Source organism: Hoplias malabaricus, chromosome 10, assembly GCF_029633855.1.
Source record: "Hoplias malabaricus isolate fHopMal1 chromosome 10, fHopMal1.hap1, whole genome shotgun sequence".
In the NCBI taxonomy this organism is placed as follows: Eukaryota; Metazoa; Chordata; class Actinopteri; order Characiformes; family Erythrinidae; genus Hoplias; species Hoplias malabaricus.
In genome coordinates, this window is record NC_089809.1 from 26,644,915 (window position 1) to 26,666,562 (window position 21,648).

Sequence of the window (21,648 nt, forward strand, 5' to 3'; positions counted from 1 at the left end):
CTCTCTCTCTTGCTGTGTATCTCTCGCGCTCTCTCGACGTCAGTGGCTGCGCAGCAGTGCGGTAGAAACACGGCGCCGGAGACAGAGAGCTCGCGTGCCCGGCTCCCCATTGGCTCCGGTTCTCCCTCAGACCCGCGAACCCAGCCGGCTCGAGCTCGAGCTTCTTTGCTCACCTCCTCCTTTTATTCTCCTCCTCCTCCTCCTCCTCCCCCTCCTCCCCTTCCTCTCCTCTCCCAGGCTTCTCTCTCGCGGATGGACTCGGCCCGGATGTCTCCCGTCTCCTAAACATGGACGCTGGGGCTGAGGGCTGCTGCTGCTCGGCGCAGTGAAGCGGACACGCAGAGGCTGCTGCACGAGCCGCGACCATGCCGTGATCCTCCGCGCGCGCCCCGGAGCACCACACCAGCGCGCCGTCCGTCCTTCCCTCCGTCCGTCCACGAGCCACGGGAATTTAAATCCGCAGTAGAAAGACACAGCAGACTTGGCCGCTCTTCTGTTTACTCCCCGCAGGCGTCATGAAGATGACCTCGCCGCTCCTAACTCGAGCGGGATTCAGGGGCTGTTGTTGTGTCAGACTCCTGCTGCTGCTGCTGCTGCTCTTGTGTGTGGGATATTCTCGAGGAATGCCGCACGTCCTGAGATTCGGTAAGACTTTGCAAACATTTTCTTTCTCTCCCTTCAGCCGAGTTGTTTCGGGCGCCATGGTTGTTTTCCTGCACTCCCGGTTCACGTGTTGCTGTGACTCTCACTTTCCTGTCAGCCCGCATGCACGCGCACTCTTCCCGACCTCTTGTGCACTGGCCGGCTTTGAGAATGATTCCAGCTCAGCGGGGTTTAATGGCGTGCTGTAACTCTGTGGATCATTGTTGTTGCTCATTGTCCTCTTCATAAACACAGCACTGCTCAAGGTGAACGGCTTCGGGCGAAGTTTTTCCAGTTCAGTGTTGACGAGCGTTGATGAAGTGAAGTGTAGACACTAGGGTCATAAGAGGCTTTTAAAACGCTCCTAAAGGCCCTGGATTATAATTACACTCAGTAATACCCCGTGTCGTAGCTTATCCACTGCTGTTGATAGTTATACAGCTCCTTCCTAGGCGTGCGTATTGTAATTCAAGCCACTGGTCTCTGAGAAGTCTAAGAAGTAGGAACTGAGAGCTGATTTACTGCCAAATCCCCTTTGTCAAATTAACCTAAAGTGGGCAGTGGTGTCCAAGTGGACCTGAGTATTTCAGCACTGCAGGTGCAGCTAAACAGTTTTGTGGAGTAGTGTATTAGCAGTGTTGTTTTGGTCTGGTTAATACGGTGACCAGAATTGAAATGTACTTGCTGTGGTTTTCTTTGCCAATCTAAAGGTTGTGTTTGTTTGTTTGTTTTTGGCTTGAGTACTGAATGTTTTGAGCCAGAATGCCAGAGAGTTTTGGATGTGTTGTTGTATTTAGAAGAAAGGTGTTGGCTTGCTTCTGAGCTAATCTTCTAATTACTGGGATGCGTTTTCCGATTTAAACAATGTTGTTGATAAAGTGGAGTAAATTACAGTTTCATGTGACTTTAACTGTGGTACTCTTTCAGTTTGTGAGATCGAGGGTGTAAACAATATTCTTTCATTCTTTTAATTCAGCACAAGGAATTGGCCTGTGTTGATTTAAAGTGGTCTCTCTCTCTCTCTCTCTCTCTCTCTCTCTCTCTCTCTCTCATTCACTCTTTCACTTTCATTTTTTTAATACCGGCTTTTACAGCTTGCATGTTGCTAGTAGCAACCGTTTTAAGGCCAGCATACTTTCTGTCTGAGCTCACCCTCACCTCTGCTGCACAGCTGCACACTGGAAGGGAATATATGCGAGTCAAAGAGGCAGAGGTGCAAGGTGCCTTCACACTCCAGCTACGGTTAGAGCCATAGAGGATATCAGCATAATAACCCTCAGAGAGTGAGAAAAGGGCTGTGTAAACACCGGGGCCGTTGGACAACTTCGAGCCTCGCTGCTCTTATAGGGCGGAAGATAGGGCCTGTCTGAAGTTTGCCTCTTTTTGGCCTCACTCTGTGCGATCAATCTGATGCGAACTGCACCCTGGGGAATCACTCCAGCACGGCCTGTGCTTTCCTTTAATTATGTGATGTGTCAAAGCGATTTCCTGATCGCAGGAAGTGAAGTGCTCGTTTGATTTAAGAGGCACACAACACCAACACTGGGGCTGCTCGGACTGAAACGAGCACAGGGCCGCCGAGGCTCATTTACAAAGCGCTTGGCTTTACACGCCGGGATAGGAGCTTGCTGTAGCAAACTGCTCTGGGCGAGTGTGCTCTCATTCCCCATGCACAAATAGAACAATGAGGAAGAAATGCAGGATCCTCGTATCACTCCAAATGCTCTAATAGGGCCACAAGTGTAAGAAAACAAACCAGGCCTACCTTCAGCTGGTAACCAGCCACTGGCTCTTTATTAGTGTTTGGCTACACTTTATTGTTTCATTTAGGATTACAGAAGACCCTGCGATCTGTAACCGCTTTTTAACAGTGCATCTTCCTCCTCCTGTGAGCCATAAGCAGAGACTCTTCCAGCTGCCTAACGCGATTAGGGAATAAGGGGTCGCATTATGGTGAGCGGCTGGCGGTTTGCACGTCTGCAGCGTGGTTACCAGAGTCGCTCCAAGCCCATTGCGCTGAAGCAGAGGCACAGTGTTAGCCTGCGTGTTTACAGGTGGATTACTGTAATCGGACACAGCCATCCAGTGTGGCCAACATCCTTTGAGGACCATGGACAGAGGCAGCCTACACAGAAAGGAGCAAAAACTTGTTTACTTCCTTTCTTTCTTTTAGATGTGTTTAAACTCAGCTTGTAAACCCAAATCAAACGAATGCAACTAAAATATTGTCCAATCAAATGTGGCCTCATACCATTATACAGTTACAGCAGTGGTCTAAATTAACAATGGGCTTTTAAGCCCATTGCTCTGCTCTATATGCTATGGGGGTTTCCCTTATTCTACACACCATTGGATTAGGATTCAATTATTGAACTTGATATGCATTATTTCTTAACTACTTTAAATCATGTTTTAACTGTAATGACAGTGTATACTGCATACGAATTAAGAACTGAAGTGAGCCCACATCCACATCCACACACTTAGAGTTCAGGGGTTTAACGTCAAAGGGCTGGTTCAGTAGCTTCTAATCTGAGCAGTTGACCACCATGCAGTGGTTATGGCAAACTTAAAACAAACAAACAATGAAATATTGAAAAGCACTGCTTAGTTTGTGTCAGAATCTATACATCTGGAGTGGGATATTTATGGTAAATATATTTATATGTATGTGAAAGGTCATGCTGGATAGATCAAGGGTATGAAGGTATTTCCTGTGGTAAAGCTCAGTTACTAAAAGCAGGTTAAAATTGTATTTCTACTGATTCTTTTACAGAAGGTAGGTGTGAGGTAAATGTAGCATGTGATAAACCAAATGTCCATGTACAGGACATATCAGCATGACTGGGTAATACCTAAAACTGGTAAGATTTGTTATCAGTAGGGTGTGAAGTGTGTGTGACATAATCCTAATAATCCTATGTGAACTTGGACTCTATCCCTGGTGAATTCAGATCGGCGTCCATCCTGTAGCAAATGAAGTAAGTGAGGGCTATAACCTGAAGCAGCTTACACAGAGGGAATAAGTGATTTCCATAGAATTGGCCAGTGGGGGGGAAGAGAGGGAGAGAGAGAGAGAGAGAGAGAGAGAGAGAGAGAGAGAGAGAGAAAAAGAGAGAGAGAGAAAGAGGAAAAGAGAGAGAGATAGAGAGAAAGAGAGAGAGAGAGAGAAAGAGAGAGAGAGAAAGAGGAAAAGAGAGAGAGATAGAGAGAAAGAGAGAGAGAGAGAGAGAGAGAGAGAGAGAGAGAGAGCTGCTGCTGTCTTTTGCATGTGTCATCAGATTCCTCCCATCAGGAAGCAGCTGGCTGCGACAACAGCTGGCTAGCAGCTTCTACCACATAGACAGACATGCTTACACACAGAGAAAGCCCTCATGAATCATCTCTGTTCTTCCTCTTCTGAAATATGGAAGCCATTGCTTGTTGGTGCATTGAATACATACGCTATTGTTAACAGGATAACACCTAGAAGTCCACACAGCTTTGATAGTTTTATAATCAAATTATACATATAACCTAGGGCTTGCACTAGTGGTGGGCAGTGTGGCAAAAATATGTATTTTCCTGTTTTTTTTGTCCTGAATTTAGAGGAGGCACAATCCACCCGTCAAACACAATGAAATTAGTATGAAAAATAATGTATTTAGAGAGTCTATTGAATATTAGATACACTGTATTAAATATTGCAAGTCATTCCATAAAGGATATAAACTGAAGTTTTCTTATTATGAGTCACGTATTTTTTATGTAGTATTTTTGATTAATGAATAAGCTGTGTGCTCTTATTTTGAAAAGGGGTATTCCTACAGTTTTCCAAATTTCTGCATAATTCACTCATTAAATATGAACTCACTTGTCTGGATAAATTGGGCCAGGTTTCTCTCGTGTTTGTGCACTACATTAGATATGAACTAGAGATTTCAGTATCATGATTCAGTATTATGTTCTTTATATCCTCCAACCCTCCGTAATAAGCCAGTTGCTTATGGTATTATGCAAAGCACATGTCTAATATTGGGAGTTGTTTGACCACATGGTCCATAAAAGAATAGGCTCATCCCTGGGTTTGATGACCCACATATTTTTTATCCTTCCAGTTAGTAAATGGCTTTGCAGTCATGCTAATACCGTCACCTGTCACCCAAAGAGCAATGTGCACTACCCCTAGCCTAAACACAGCTTGTAAATAAGAAGATTTACTGAGAATGAAAGCTACTTAGAGACAATACATGGATAAGCGGATGAGTGAGGAGTGGAATCAGGTATAAAATAGGAATGACATTTCACAAGCTAATATCTCAATTAATCTGTTTACCCCAATCAATCATGTTAAGACAGCATGACTCAGATATCCAGATCAAGATTCCGGTTTTTATCAAGGCTATTAATAATTCCACCCATTATCTGACATCTGAAGTTGATTCGCAATGCATGGAACGCATCGGTTTAGAAACGCAATCAGTAGTCAGTTCTCTTCAAGCAGAAATTCTATAGACGCATCAAAGCCGATCTGATCTTTTAGATTAAAATCCTTCCTTAGTTTAGCGTCGCATTCCTTCCCAAATTCTTCAGCTGCAGGAAGATGAGGTCAAGAGAGAAATGGGCAGTCACTTTGTTTCTGTGTCACTGACTGCTGTCTGTCCTCTGTGGAGCTGACCATTCGTTTGGAACAACACTGACATTATGACCTCCTCCTCAAATACAGGCCTGTTTTTAACACAAGTTCAGTGACCTTGGGTGTGTGTGTGTGTGTGTGTGAAGGAGGGATATCATGCATTGCTCTATGTATTTTCTACTGAGCCATGGGGAAAATATAGAGGGCATAGTGCTTCTCAGCTCATATTTCAAGGTTGTCTATCATCTTTAGTTACTTAACTTCTTTCAAACACAGTGGGGTCATAAGCTGTGGGGATTTAAGCCTTTGTTCAAAGGTGCATTAAAATTCTAAATATATTTAAAATAAACAGAGAAATGTCCTCTGACCCATTCCTTTAGCTTTTTGAAAATAAACTCCTCGTTATTGTGGTTCCTGTGCAGGATAAATCTCACCAAATAATGGGAAAAAGCTGACTCACGACTTCAAGACAATTTCCACGTATATGATTTATATTCCATCATAAATAAATAAGTAATGTATATAGAAGCAAAATCATTTAGAGAGCTTTGAAGTGGAATGCTGCATTCGAGTGAAATAATATCAGAATAGTTCACACTGGTATTGATGGGAGCCAGACATTTGAGAGTTTAATGCTTCTTCGAGCTAACTCCGAGAAAGTTATTCAATTAAATGGTTCCAAATTGTTTTAGGATAGTTTTGACCTAAAATGTATATATACTTTTCCAATCAGGACATGATAAGGCAAAAGTGAACCCAAAGAAACTTAACTTACATTATCAGATGTGGTCATTTTGGACGGAATATAAACAATGATTCCACTTTAAAATAAGTCTACGCTTAAAAAGGTTTATAAATGGTTTAAGAATCTGTTTAATACATGGTTATTAATTAGGTTGTAAACACCTTAAAAGTCATTAATAGTAATTTGTCTAACAGTGAAAGTGTCATCTATCTATCTATCTATCTATCTATGATTAAAAATGATTAAAAAATGATTATTAATGATGTTTAATGCATTTACAACCTAATTAATAACCATTAACAAACCTTTATAAGTGTAGTCTTATTCTAAAATGGTAACTAAAAGGCTATAGTTATGCTGTAGATGTCACATCTCTTGGTTTACTTTTGTAAATTGTAGATAATAAATTTCTCTACAAAAAATATTTCACATCACTCTGAATGTCCTTGTTTGTCTGTGAATTAATTAATGGATAAATGAGAATTTGTTTTTGAAAATTAAATAATTCTCTATAAAATGTTTACAATATGCAAATCTGAGACATTAAAATGATTTAATTTGATTAGAATTTATACTTGGTGCATTGCAAAGCCTCAAACATCAATAGATTTTTCAAATTATTGTTGAATTATTCAGATTTTATTTTTTGATGACAATGTAGTGTGACAACCTAACTCTGGTCAAATAAATTAATGTATGCTTTTTAGAACATGCATGGAAGCAGTCAAACATGTTCTGGTCTGTGGTTGTACTCAGGCTGTAGACTTATGAGGTCATGAATGTCATATACATCTCGCTGGGAAGCAGGGAGATAATCTGGTTAGAGCAGTTGATAATCATGTTTATTTATTTCTTTTTTTAAAAGTGATTTGCAGCAAGGGTGGCAGTGGGTAGATCAAAGTGGTGACATTTGGCAGGCCTCTGTATCTTGGATTGTCTGTAAGACACACACACACACACACACGCTTGTGTGACTGTGATTATAAGTTAGCAACATAATTCATGTTGTTGACAGTGGTGGTTAGTGACCAGATAAATGTAGCAAATTACATGTAATAAGGTTTTCAGTCATACTAAGTTTACTTGTAACTGATTCACATAGTAAAGACATTTGCTTTATACACAGTTATATATTTAGTACCATTACTTTTTTTGTATAATTCCTTCATGTTGTTAATGTAGTCTAACGGATGGCAGTTTTTATGCTGAAAAATGCTGGCTGTATTAAGATATTCCAACTTTATATACTTCAATTTTAAGGTCTTTATTTCTCAACTTATTAATGAGTGGAGGTCTATAAAAATTATTTATTAACCAATTTACCTTTATTAAACCAGGAAAGAAATCTCACATAGATTTAAAATCTTGTTTACAGAAGAGTCCTGGCCAAGACAGGCAGCAATACGTGAAATATTTCAGACAACAAACAAATCAGAAATCAACAATCAACCCTCTATATTTCATTAAAAACACAGGCATTCTCTTTTACCCACTTCCACCGTCTGAAGAATGTTTTTAGAACTATTTAATGGTACAAGTTCCAGTAGTTTTTAAACTTTACAAAATTCTAGTCTGACAGTCCAGAAAAACTAAAAGCATGTTTTCCTAATTTGGTTCTTACAATTGAAATCTTACAGTGGGGTTATTACAGTGGGAATCGCTTTATTCACCTTTGGGTGTAGGTTGAAATATGCTTCCAATAAGAATGTATTATATTATTAGATGAAGCTTTAATAAATGTTTAATAAATGTGAATAGGACCTTGCATTCAGCATATGGCTGTAGTCTGTAGAGGAGATATCCTGAGTGCTGGAATAGATGAAGATCCAGTCACCCATCCATTTTCCTGTAGTACTTCTGAAAGTATATAATATACTTACAAACATAAGTACATAAGTACATTTCCTCAGTCTTTTATAATCTGAATGATGCTCCCTCTTTTGCCAGCCCTTCATGTTTATTTTCCCTGTACAGGTTCCAGAGCTCTGCTTTTCTCTGCCCATGCACTATGTTTTTTTCTGTGTTATCTGCTCCTACAAAATTTTTAAAGAGGATAAATAAATTTTTAAATATTTCAGTTAATTGACTTTATATGGCTTAGTGCTGCCAGTCTGAATTATCAGCTCTCTCAAATACACTGTAGCTGCTGCTTTTTTTTTTTTTTTTTTTGTGGGTATTACACTGTGTCCTGGCCCGGAGCCAGATGACTCTGAGTAAATATATTTAAATCATTGCTAAGCTGCTTAAAATATTCATGTTTCACTCTCAGCTAGTTTTATAGAAATATGAAACTATCTCTGACTTATGAATCAGTTTCATGCTTAATATATCATTTTCCATTTTAAGGAACAAAACACAGCGAGCGGTATTGGTGACTTGAAAGGACTTGCTCACAAAGGGAACGAGAGAGGGGGGGGGGGGGTGAGGGAGTTGGTTCTGGTAATGATGGACTTGTCTCGCCAGCATTAAGGAGTGTACAGTTTTGAAAGAACATAATGCTTTGATGCATGAAAATGAGTATTTCAAGACTTCCCTCTCAGATTTGAGACTCTAGCTCATGCTGGTTTTCCAGCTTAAAGAGTGTGTGTTATTGTCTAGTGGTAACTGAAGTAACAGTAGTTAAAATGGATGCAAGCTCTGTACATTCTGGATGATTGCCTGTCTAAACTGTGGACAGGAACATGAACAATGTAGTTAGTTGTGAAAGCGCTAATTAGAATGCCCCTGTCCTTCCTTTGACCCTGCGATTATGTCCTTGGACATGGCGCTTATTCCTAGGGGGGGTTCCTGAAGTTTCTTAACATAGCACCCATGTCACCACACTTTCCTTCAGCCCTAGGGCTGAATATGGGACAGTATGTTTCCATTGCACTTCCTTTGCTAAAGAAAGAATGAAAAATAACACTTTCTGCTGCAGCTGTGAAAAGATAGACACTGGGTTTAATTGAATTTTAAAACGGCTCATGGGATTTCAAGTGAGGTAGCGGTAAACCACAGCATGTGTTAAACTGTAGTAAATTATCATATATTCAGATTTGTCAGTTTTGAATTATTTCTTAAATATCACCTACATAGGCCTTGCTTGCATTTCTCCTTAGGGCCAATTTCGTTGTACTGATCATATGTAAGTGCACTATAGCATACTGACCACCAGCAGTGTCTCCCAAGACATTGCGTTTGATACTGTGCACATAATATTCTTATTGTTTATTGTTATACTTATGATCCCTAAGGATTGCATTGCTTCATTTGAAGTGTATGACTTTAACTCCAAAGGGACTATGCCTTCCTTTCTCACACTCATCACTGCATGTTTGTTTTAATAGTGATTACTGGAAAAAAAAATATTCAAGTGATCATGATAGAGTTTCAGGGGTGAAAAGCATATAAACATACAGGATCAGATCAGATATGATCTAACTAGAACATCTAAGGTTGTAGCTAAAGACATGGCAGTGATTACAACTGGAACAGACACATGTTCAAGGCTCTTCCGGAATGGAGCAGAGCCGCTGGGTTCATTCATGAGGAACATGTTTTTGTGCACATTTACAAATATTACCCCACCCCCAAGAAAAGCTTGGCTTGTAGGCTGTAACAGAGCATGAGATCTAGGGTTAGATACAAGCCACTAACATTTGAACATACCTTGTATCCTCACACATTTTATGTATATTTTTGTTCTTTAAAGGAAAAGGAACAATAATCATTTTTACCTTAAAATTACAGTTTCAAAATCATTGTGACCTGCAATAGTGAGAACAGAGCCACTGTTGTTGCAAGTCTGGGCTGGCACGGAAGAAACTGCACTAGGAAACTTTGGGAGAAGAGATGGACACCACACAACCCTCAATTAGTTCCAGGACAGTGCTGTAAAAGTGAAGTACAACTGTAGGGGGAACTCCTTGGAGCCCAGGAGCCAAAATACAAATCTTGCATAGTGTTTTCCTACAAGAGCTGCATGATGCTGCTGTCTGTATCACAGTGGGTAGCCAATAAAGCAGAGAATATCAAGTATCCTCAAGCTGATTAACACACAATGTACTGAACATTGCATTTAAATTGTCATTAATAATAATAATAATATAATAATAATACTAATAATAAATCAATAACAGTTCTCTTAGTTCTGTCCTAAAAGATGATCATTTTGGAAACATTAATTTAGTTTAAGCGTGCTAGTATTTTGTGAGGGGTGTTATATGTCTAAACTAAGGATGTATATCTTCACCACTAATGTCGATTCGATACGCATCTCGATACACTGCCACCGATACGATATAATTGCGATACACTGAAAACCCTTGTCGATACGATGCGATACAAATCAACCCTGTTCAGGATACAATGCGATTCAAAAATGATTTGATAACGATATGACTTAATTATAAGAGGATTTGGTTTTATAAGTAATCATTCGATACAGTTAGTTGAGGTTTGAGGATGTATTAGCCTAACCCATCAGTTTTCTTAACTCAATAGCACAATTCTGCTTTACTCTCTGTAACAATCTGAGGGATGTATGCATCTGGTTGTTTTCAATGGAGTAAAACCAATACATAATATAAAAAATCCATAATTCAATACATTCAGACAGAGAATTACATTTTATTCAGTTGAATTACTCAGTTATATTCTCCGTCTATATTTATACAAAATGTATAAAACATATAAGATGAACAGTTTTCAAAAGTGCAGTATTAAAAATATGCATAGAGAAAATTATGATTTGCAACACATACTATTGTCTGCTAGACTTATCTGCTACTCCACACCATGCCGTCGTGCCGTCACCAGGTTTGTCGTGCTACTAACGTATTTTATAGCCCCACGGCATTGCTTGCAGATTGAGTGCATCTTGTTAAGTTGACCACCTCGCTTAAAAAAACCCAAAATATGGTCACACGTTTGATTTGTGTGTCTTTTTTGGTGCATTAAATATCTCTTTGTCGTTGCTAATGCTCTCGTTTCCTTCCATTTTTGTTGTGTACGTCTGCGTGCTTGAGTCCGTGCCTGAGGACACGATGGTGCATTTATGTTGCCTCAGAAAAAAAAAGAAATCAATAAAAAAATACGTTGACTCAGAAAATACGTTACAATAAGGAATTAATACTGCAAAACAAAACACCCGATTTAACCATGGTATTTGCCGATGCAAAAAGGCTAGAGGCGATGCACCGTAAATTCGCCCGCAAATTAAACCCGATGCAACTTGAATCTACCGGTGCAGTCGCATCGCAGACATGTGTGCCGAACCACCGATGTGAATCGGTGAATCTCCCCATCCCTAGTCTAAACCAGACATGACTGATTTTAACATGACCATTTTGCAACTAGTGTTTATTGCTTTAATCAGGTAACAGTCTTTGTTTCTGCACCTGATAATAGTTGGATATTATGTAAATTCCCTCTGTTTTGATTGGCTGTTCTATTTTCTGCAACATCCAGAACGTAGGCTGAAACATTCTTTATAACTTCACCGTGAATGACTGCAGTGAAACTGTTGAAGGCTGACTAGGCAGATTTATGTAAATGCATTGATTTTAGTGAAATCAAAACTCAGAACATTTAAAACAGACTGCTTTGTAAGCTAGAGTCCTGTTTATGGTTAAAAATCTGGGCTCTTTAAACTCAGTCTCAGCCTCAATGTCAAAGTACCTCCCACAGTGACTGAATTAAGTTTTGCAGTGAATCATTGCACTCTGTTGTCCTTGTATTTGTATAAAGGTGTAGTAAAGAGCGTAGACCTTCAGGAACTTTATGAGGTTTTTGAAGAGTAAATGGTGTGTGCAAGCTTTGTTTGCAGTTTGTCCAGCAGCACAGATGCCTCTAGTTACCTATATATATATATATATATATATATTTTTTTTTTACGAGAAGTAGAGATAGGGAAAAGGAAGGGATGGGAAAGGCAGTACAAGGTCTTAGCCTCCTCATCACACTCTGCCACGAGGCATCCCAGAGTCAATAACTCATTTGCAGTGTTATGAATTAGAATGATCTGGCTCAGGGGAAAGTAGATTCCGGTCCGTATCCTCGCTCTGGTCCTAAAAGAAACCTGAATAATAATCTACTCGAAAAAATCGAAGTGGAATACAAAGCCGAATTGGATAGATATCAGAAGTCCACTTCTCTATTATTGGTCCCGCCCACCAGTCCGGCAGATTTCTGCTGATGTGGTCCTAAATTCAATTCCTGAAATGTCATTAAAACCAGTCATGTCACATCATTTAGGTGTGTTGGAGCATTCAGAATGAGAGGTAACCTCTTGAGAGCAGAGATTATATAGCACAGTCTGCTTTAGTGTAACTGTGGGGCATTTTTTTAGAAGTGTAGACTTTGAGGTGAGGTGCCGTTGTCCATTTGGAAGATGTGGATATCTGTGTGTGTGCCTTAGTCTGTCACTACACCCGACCCCCTTCCTTATGGCTTATTCACTGAGGGAAAATCTTTAATCCTTTCTTTATTTCCCTCATCCTCATTCTCACTCTCTCTCCCCGACTCTCCTCTATCGCCGCAGTTATCAGGCTGATATAGCTCAATCAATAGACACACAGAACCCTCTGTTTGCCGTGTCTGGTTCCCTACCCCTGAAACAGAATCATTACTGGAGCTCTTCACCAGATGGAAGAGGTCAAGGTGCTTATTAAGCACCAACTCTGCTTGAGCCAACAGTCGTCCAGTGACATTTTCAGCTAAATTCTTTGGAACAATGAAAAACGACGAGTGTTGTTAGGTGCTCTCTTTGTTTTTCTTTGTCCCCGTTTCCTGGTTTGTTTTGTTCTATTCTCACTGCATGTCAATGCTCTGCTCAGGGCTTACCCCTGTGCCTTCTCTTCGTGGGGCTCAAACACTGCTTGAGGTGACATGCGTCTGCAGGTCAGTGCACACCTCCCATGGCACTGCTGAATCACAACACCCATGTCTGACACAGCCTCTACTGACCACCAGTGGGATGGGTCAGCACTGCGGGTGAAGTGAATGTATTTGTGTGTGTGTGTGTGTGTGTGTGTTGAGCAAAACAGACGTGACTTTGCAGAAAAACCTAAAAAAAAAACAAATTATGGATGACCTACAGTGTCAGCGCCTGAGGAATGGTCCTGATTTTGTAAGTGTTTCATTGTTTAAAACTAGAACGGCAGAAACATTTCTGTGGTTACTGAGGTTAATGCTAGTCTTTGAATTTTTGATGTGAACTAACTAATGGAGCTTGTGTAAGTCACTCACATACTCACTGACTCATGTTTAGGAAGGGGATGCTCTACAACAGGGTGTTTATTATAAATATTTACAGTACACATCAAATGTTTGGCCACATCTTCTCATTAGTCATTGGTGGAATAGGGTTATTCACTGTATAGGACTGTGTACCAGCTCTACCTCCGCACAACACAAGTTATGGTCTCAAACTCATTAAGAAGGGGAGCAGTTCTACTAATTAACACCTGACAAGGCCACAGCTGTTCACTGAAAACCATTCCAGGTGATGACCTAAGTATAAAACATATTCTGGTTTGTTTAACACTTTCTTTGTTTACTACATAATTCCATATGTGTTTCTTCATAGATTTAATGTCCTCCATATTATTTATGATGTAGAAAATAATAAAAAAACAAAGAAAAACCATTGAATGAGAAGATGTCCAAGCTTTTGACTGGTACTGTTCATTCACAATGTGTGGAGATTGGCCCAAAACAAAGGAAACCCTCCCTGACTGGGTGTGTCAAAACTTTTGATGGGTACTGCGTTCTAAAAGGGTTTCATTCCTATTGATGTAGAGTCCTGTACTTGTTTCATATGTGTAATGTTTCCCATCACCATCAGAAAAACCTGCCTGTTGGGCCATTACGTAGCTGCTCAATTTTCAACATCACAACATAATTTAAAATCACATTTTAATGTGAGGGGATTAGAGTAAGAGGCATGACAAAAGAACTCTCACTTGGTTGAGAATTTTGGTCTGTGTGTAATTAGCTGTTCACTTAAACAGAAAAATGATGTTGGTATTTACCATTACAGTGGTGTCAGTTTTATACCCCACATTTGCATAAATGTCAGAATATAACTTCTGCTCCATTTAATACATTGCTGGAATTATCTGTGTTTGTAGATGAAAGCACTTATTCAAATTTCCATTCTAATTTAAAGGGTAATATTTTAGGGTCCAGTACAATGCAGATAAAATAAAGCCACATTTCCATCTTAAATGGAACAGCAGTTAAAAGTGGAACTGAAAAAAGGGTCGGAGAAATATTCATAAGAAACCAAATGTGCATTACATAAGAAGAAATAGAAATTTGAACATGGTTCTGCTGAACAAGGGGCTGTTGTTTTCACTGGTAAAACAGTTAATGTCAGGATAAACAATGGCTTTAATTTTCAGGGTACTCCATGGTACACTACGTATGGAGCACGTGTATAACCTCTTGTGGTGACATAGTATAAAACAAGAGTATAAGATAGGTATTTGTGTGTGTGTGTGTGTGTGAGCTCACTCACTCTTCTTTTGGTAGTTTCCTTTAGTCCCTTGAGAAGGTCTGACTGATGACTCATGGAGGCTTTGTTCCTTGTGCTGTTTCCTGAAGGTTACCCACTAGCTCTCATTGTACCTTACCACTAAAAACACCCATTGTACAATATATGATTCATCCATTTTTCTTAGATTTCACAACCACTATCAATACAACTACACATCCCCATTTTTCCAGATTGTAAATTGATATCATAAGCGTTACATTATTATCACAGGCAGCTGGAAAAAGGGTTAAAATAGTTATGAAGAGAAAGGGAGATTTGATACAGACTGAAGGCTGAAGATATTTCTCGTGATGTATTTGTGGTGTTGGTCTGTATGGGGAGCCCTGCATGTGTTATATGTGCAGTGTGATTTTGTATGTATATATTTATTAGTGCTGACTGTTGATCTGTAGTGTGTGTGTTTGTGTGTGCATCCACATCTGCTCCAGACACTTGTCAGGCCTTTTCTAACTCCCATGTTCCTATCTGATTTCCCTGGGACCCCGTGGAGAATGCTATCAGACTGGGAGTGCAGAACTCAATATGACTCCTCTGGCGTTAGGGCCAGGGCTGTGAGGAATCAAGGGATTGTAGGCTGTGTGTGTGTGTGTGTGTGTGTGTGTGTGTGTGTGTGTGTGTGTGTGTGTGTGTGCATGCACATGTGTGTGTTTGTGCGTTTGTGCCCCTGCCTTTACCATAAGGGAGGGGTAAAGCTTTGATTTCCCCCGATGTCACAGTCAGGGCTCATCAGTCCTTTGGAGAAGATGTGAGAGAGAGAGCAAGAGAAAGCGAGAGTGAGAAAGAGCGAGTAAGGGAAAGAGAGACAGAGCGAAACAGAGGGAAAGACAGAGATAAAAAGAGAAATAAATAAAGGATGTTTCTCTTGAATTAAACATGATCTTAAAATGCTGAGAGACGATAGGGACTCCGCTCTCCGTCTCTTTTTGGCTAGAGAGCGCACACAGGCAGTTTAGAACTGGTGCCTCAAGTACTCCAGATTATTGAGGAATATTGATGTGTGGCATGTAGAAGTGTATGCAGTGGAAGCGAAGAGCGCTTAGGGGATGTAAATAAGTGCTGTGTACTGTAGGGAATACAGCAGAGGGCTTGTTGAAAGATTAGATCACAGTAGTGGTGTAAGGCCTCTTGATAATTTCAGAAAATAAATTAACACGTGGAAGGAAAATCCTCAGGAATTCAGCGGATCTGAAACATCACATTAAACACCGACTTTCTAGATTGTTTGTTCTAGTGTGTAGTTATCATTTTGCATAATTCTCCAGTTTTTATTTTTTATTTTTTAAAAAGGTCAGTTTCATCAGGTCTGGAAGTTTATACTGTAGTTGATTGGGAGGGCATTTTGGCACAGCTAATATATACAAATACAGAAATAAATACTGTGATAAACTAAGATTATTATTTTCTAAAACCCCTTTATTCAGTTCAGGGTCGCAGTATGTCCAGAGCCTACCTGGACTAATTGGGTACAAGGAAAACACTACTGGAACTGGGCAGCACTCCATCACAGCCTCATACACCATTGAATGAGAAGATGTCCAAACTTTTGACTGGTACTGTACAATCATGATGTGTGGAAATTGGCCCTAAACAAAGGAGACCCTCCCTGGGTGGGTGTGTCCAAACTTTTGATTGGGGCTGTATTCTAAAATTGTTTAATTCCTATTGATTGGCATATAATGCATGTAGGGTCCTGTACTGGTTTCATATGTGTTTCCATCGTACAGTGGGGGAAACCAGAACACCAGGAGAAAACACACACAGACCCAGAGAGAACAAACCAAACTCCTCGTAGAAAATGCCTCAAGGCAGGGGTGGACCCAGGGGTGTTGTAAAGCAGTGACCCTAGCTGTGTTGTGCCATGCCACGAATATAATTATTAAATCATTTTATTTTCATTATTGTATTTTTGTGGTCGTGCTACTGACCAAGCATGACTGTTAATCCTCTGGTTTGGTTTTTGTGCAGTGCATTACTTGGAATTTTGGACACTAGTGTTCTAATATTGCACTACTTAAAACATAGTGATTAGTGTGTTATATGAACATTTCATTAAATATAATAGTCATTTCACCATATTGCCCAGCAATGGAAGAGCCGCCTCTGTGGCAGACCACTCTCCAACAAGCCGTGACAATGATGCGTAAAAGCCCTGACACATTCATACCAGCATGACACCTACCACCATGTCTTATCAGTGCAATGGCTGTGCTGAGAGAGGACCACCACTCAGAAAATATCCCACCAAGAACTGACCCAGGAATAGCCTCCTGGCAGAAGCAGTCATGTATCCTAATAAGATTCCAGTGGTTTTTGGAAGGAAAAATAGAACCCATCCATGACCACACTTCACTGTTGGCCTTTTTTTCCCCTGTGACGTTTTCAAATGTATTATTAGTATTCCAAACCATCCTGGTGTATTATTATTATTATTATTATTATTATTATTATTATGAAACCACATGTCAGTTCCAGTTGTTTGCGGTGTCTTCACTATTGTAATAAATGTAATATTAGCTCTTTTTATGACCTTAGTTACTTTCCTCACAAAGTGGACAGGACATATGCAGCATATTTGATGTGTTTTTTGGTAGTCATGATATTTTAATTTCAATAATTTCCATCCACTTTTCCCTTTTATATATATATATATATATATATATATATATATATATATGCATGGATGTGATATTCCAAGTACTATATATAATCGTAGCATGTTGAACTCCAATCTGTCTGAGATTTGAATAGAGATCTGTTGGTGGTTTTGTCCTATATTACATGGTAGAATGAGCCCCCCTCATAACTCTCTCTCTCTCTCTCTCTCTCTCTCTCTCTCTCTCTCTCTCTCTCGATGGGTGACCTTTGGCTTCTTGCTGCTGGTAAATGAGTGTGACACGATGTTACACACAGGTCATCACACCCGGGATCCTCCTCAGCTCATTATGACATGGGTGACGACGCTGGCTACATAATTTAACCACCAACGTCTCTCTCCTTCTCTGTCTACCCCCTCCTTCTCTCTTTTCCTCTTCCCATTCTCTCTCTCTCTCTCTCTCTCTCTCTCTCTCTCTCTCTCACTCTTTCTCTCTCTCATCCTGTCTCTCTCACGCTCTGTAATCAATCCATCTTGATTAAGGATCCTTTAGTGCATATTAAATGTGGACATGGCACAGTTTTCTAGGGTTGTTGCCTGTAGTGGACAGTGACATTTTTAGAATAGCAGATGGGTCCATGTGTTAAGAGTGAACAATATATTATGTGTTAATTGTTATCGTAATCCTGGCCTTTGCTTTGCTGTTGTCATGGCCAAAGGAATTTACTAAACATTCACAAATGTTTAGTAACCTCAGATGATTCAGATGAGTTTCTGGGGGAGTTTCCATGAATCATCATATTTGCATGGTCCAAGAAATGTAACATCACAATTAATTGTAGCATATAATTGTAGCATATACGAAAGCAGTTGTATTCTTGAGTGGGGAAGGGAGAAAATATTATTATAAATGCTGTCAGTGTACTGGTGTGACTGTCCTTGCTTAATATAATATATATATTTGAAAATAGTCTTTGTGTAGGATTTCTCAGGAGTTTTTCTGGCCACGTTACACGTCTTTACCTACTTACCTCACATGCACAGCCTCTGAAAGAGGTTCAGACACTTTTTGCTTGTTACCAGAGCAACCACTGTGTTGCTAATGGCGCAGATTATGATCCACTGCGAATGGTGATATCAGAAGGGCAAAGTCAAGCTGAGTTCGAAATGACCCCCAGCTCACTATTCCCTACATGACTCAAAGTGCACTTTTATAGGGAGCTGAATTCAGGAGGATAGTAAGAAATTTTGGACAACACCTCATGTGTGGTTTGCTCGTTTGCTCATTAATACGTGACAGAAGTGTGTTACCAGTCCACTATGACCACTGAGTCTGACTGCATGACACGAGCTTGCACATGTTGTTTCACAAAGTACCTAATAAATATATTGTAATTCATTTTATCACTTTAAAACAAGACTACACTTATAAAGGTTTATAAATTATTTAAAAATATGATTATTAATCAGGTTGTAAACACTATAAAGGTCATTAATAATCATTTTTAACACAGAGATAGAAAGGCTGAAAGTGTGTAATGCTGAAAGTGTTAGAGAGCTTACTGAAAATATCAATGTAAAGAATAAGCTGAGACCTGAGAATGTGAATTTAATCATTTCAAATGTTAAGGTACACATCAAATATTCATCAGTGTCTAAAAAGACATTCTATCAGTGATTAATGAATTAAATTTCATGGTTTAATGGTTAAACCTATTAACAAATATGTGCTGAAGCTGGGTTCATGTTGACTGAAGGCAAAGACAAATTAAGGTCAGTATCCAGCAAGATCTGAGGTTTAATAGTGTAGATGGATGTGGGAAAATAACAGTTCAGCGTTATACTTTCTGTCTGTGTGTTACAAATGATAATTAATTATTTTTAATGTGTTTACAAACAAATAAATAACATTAATAAAACCATTAATTATCTAGTATGCAGTATGTAGGGACTGGGCACTATTTAGGAACACATATTTCCCCAAGCTTCCTCATGTTTCCTCAGGTTTGGAGCATATACAAATCTCACCAGAGAGGTCTCTAAATGCCCAAATCCCCAAAATACATGGACTGTCACTGTGAAATTCACAGAGAAATTAATTTTACAAGTGTCTTCCAAAGGAATGTCTTTTTGTATTTTACACTGTTACACAGATAAATCTTTTATTTTGCTATTAAGATAATACAGTAAAATATTTCCATAGCTTCTTCATTCATTTTCAACACGTGGCCTATCTTTTTTGAGTGTTTATTTCTGTTTTTGATGTTTTATATGATTCTGAGAGAGACATGTCTGCTGAAGTAACAGCTAATACATCATTGAGTTCTACATGAAACTCTATGGCAGACATGAATGACTGGCACGTTTGTAATATTATGACTTGTGTGTTTAATAGATTTTAGACATCGTCCCATTATAAAAAGCATCCAAATTTATATTGCCATACCAGTTCATTTAATACATTTTGACCTGAGGTTGGGTTTACTTTTTACTACACTCAACTCAACATCAGTGACTATAGTTACGTTCACTGAGCTGATGTTAGCCATGTAGATTGGGTATTCAAACAACTTACTATTAGTGAGAGATGAAAATGTTTGTGTTTTTTGCGTCGTTGAGAAACTGCATATTTGTGTGGTGTGAATTGTGGATCTTGCTTTCTTGAGGTCATTTAGCTACAAACATTTTCTTCAAGTTATCTCTGTGACAAATCAATTTCCTCTTAAAATGCAAAAAAATAAAATAAATAAATAAATACAAATCCAGATCTCAACCGTCATGAGTATTTTACTATAATCATTCTGAATTTAAAGGTCTCATAATAATAGTTGTGTCTGAAACAGAAGGCTGCAATCTCAGTGCCTTGCTGTCTTGCTCTCTCATGTGTCAGTGCCTTAAAGGCACCATTTTGGATTGAAGGTGTTGTAACTGAGTTGCATTAGAAACTGGCTTTAAAGGCAGCAATATGTCAACACATTGCCAGGACACTGGTATTCTGATGCTCACTCACTATGATAATTACAAATTTGTGTAAAACTCAGGCAGCTGTCAGGGCACCCGTCCTTCAGAATACTGCCTTAGTTAATAACAGTCAGGTCATTTCAGACATAGACTATATGTCTTATTATTATTACTATCATTAATTATATTATATTATTTTTTTGCGATAATGACAATCCATGCCTATGCTTTGTTATAACTCTAAACAACTCGTTGCAGCCCTAAATAAACGTAAATACTCTGTCAAAATAATCCAGGTCCGCTGTGAACCATGTTACATCAGTGTGTTTTAATACATTGCAATACATTTTAAAGCACTGTTAGCCAACGGAACTGTGCTTTTTGCACTGCACTGTAATGCTTTGTAATAGCACATGTCTTGTTTCTGTAATGTGTACCTTTCTTTTTTTTCTGAGCAGATACCAAAGCACTTTGCAAGTTGTCTGTCTGTGTTTGTGTGTGCACATGTGTGAAACTCGGGTTTCCCTGTATGAGAATGTGAAAATAAGGATCTTGAGGGAAACTGCAGTATCATTGGTGAGAAAGAGTGAGAGAGAGAGATTACTTTATTAACTGGGTGTACTCTGTAAACCCTTTAATCTATTCTTCTCGACATGTAACCTATGTCCACTCAAATGAAAATGTAAACTTTTCTCAGCCCTACAGTCTAAAAGTGGAAGAGCTGCAGGTATATTTTGCTCAGCCCCCATCTTGGATGTTTCAGTTGGCAAAGAGTATATAAAAGAGAGAAAAAGAAAGTTTTGCCCCTGGCATTTCTTTATTTTAATAGGCGCTGCATTCCTTACGGAGTGTTCTCCTTGATGTCACATAAGAGAGCCCTGATCCCCACTGTGCTGCCACCCCATTCATATGAATTAAGGCAAAAAAAAAAGTATAATAGTAGGGCAAAGAGAGGCAACATGAATATTATTTAAATCTCCCTCTCTGGTCCTGTATAAAGAGGTAGAGCTTATCTGGAACATTTGCTGCTGCTGAATCTGCAAAGTGGGATTTTTTTCCCTGCTATTGAGGAATTATTGACACAAATGGCTGTAGGTTTTCTTTTTTTTTTCTTTTTGGAAAGACCTGGTCATGCAGCAATTCATGACAATGCGAGTTGGCCTGCAAATGAAGAACCAGTTCTCGCTCTCTTCCGCAGGGCAAAAGTCAGTCAAGACTTCCTCTTTCCTGCACATGGCTGACCTGTCCAATTCAGCAGGCTAGCAGATCGATGAGGGAACATCCAAGCGTCACCAAATCAAATTACTTTTGCTTGATTTCTGCCCTGAGACTGAGGATATTACTCAAGCTTAGATTCAAAAAACAATACCCTTCAGGGTCAGGTGCACCTTGTCTGGATATTTTCAAAAAAACTTCTCTCCGTTTAGTCTGTGTGAACAAAAGACCTTACAGCAGTTTTAATAGAGGCATTGTGAGTGTCTTGTGAGTCAAGGCTGTCTGACTGCGTCGGTTGTCGCATATAGAATGTGAATGGAAGCCATCTCTGCTTATCT

The 21,648-nt window shown here is 39.3% G+C and overlaps 1 protein-coding gene across 2 annotated transcripts in view; it reads left to right on the forward strand.

Annotated features, from left to right (window-relative positions):
- grik2 (glutamate receptor, ionotropic, kainate 2) overlaps positions 1–21,648 on the forward strand; it is a 164,252-nt gene that overhangs the window by 2,685 nt on the left and 139,919 nt on the right. For both annotated transcript variants that reach the window (XM_066683827.1, XM_066683828.1), the window contains exon 2: positions 238–645. In XM_066683827.1, the coding sequence (XP_066539924.1) occupies positions 516–645 (130 nt within the window). In that variant the 5' untranslated portion in view covers positions 238–515. The remainder of the gene's footprint in view (positions 1–237; positions 646–21,648) is intronic.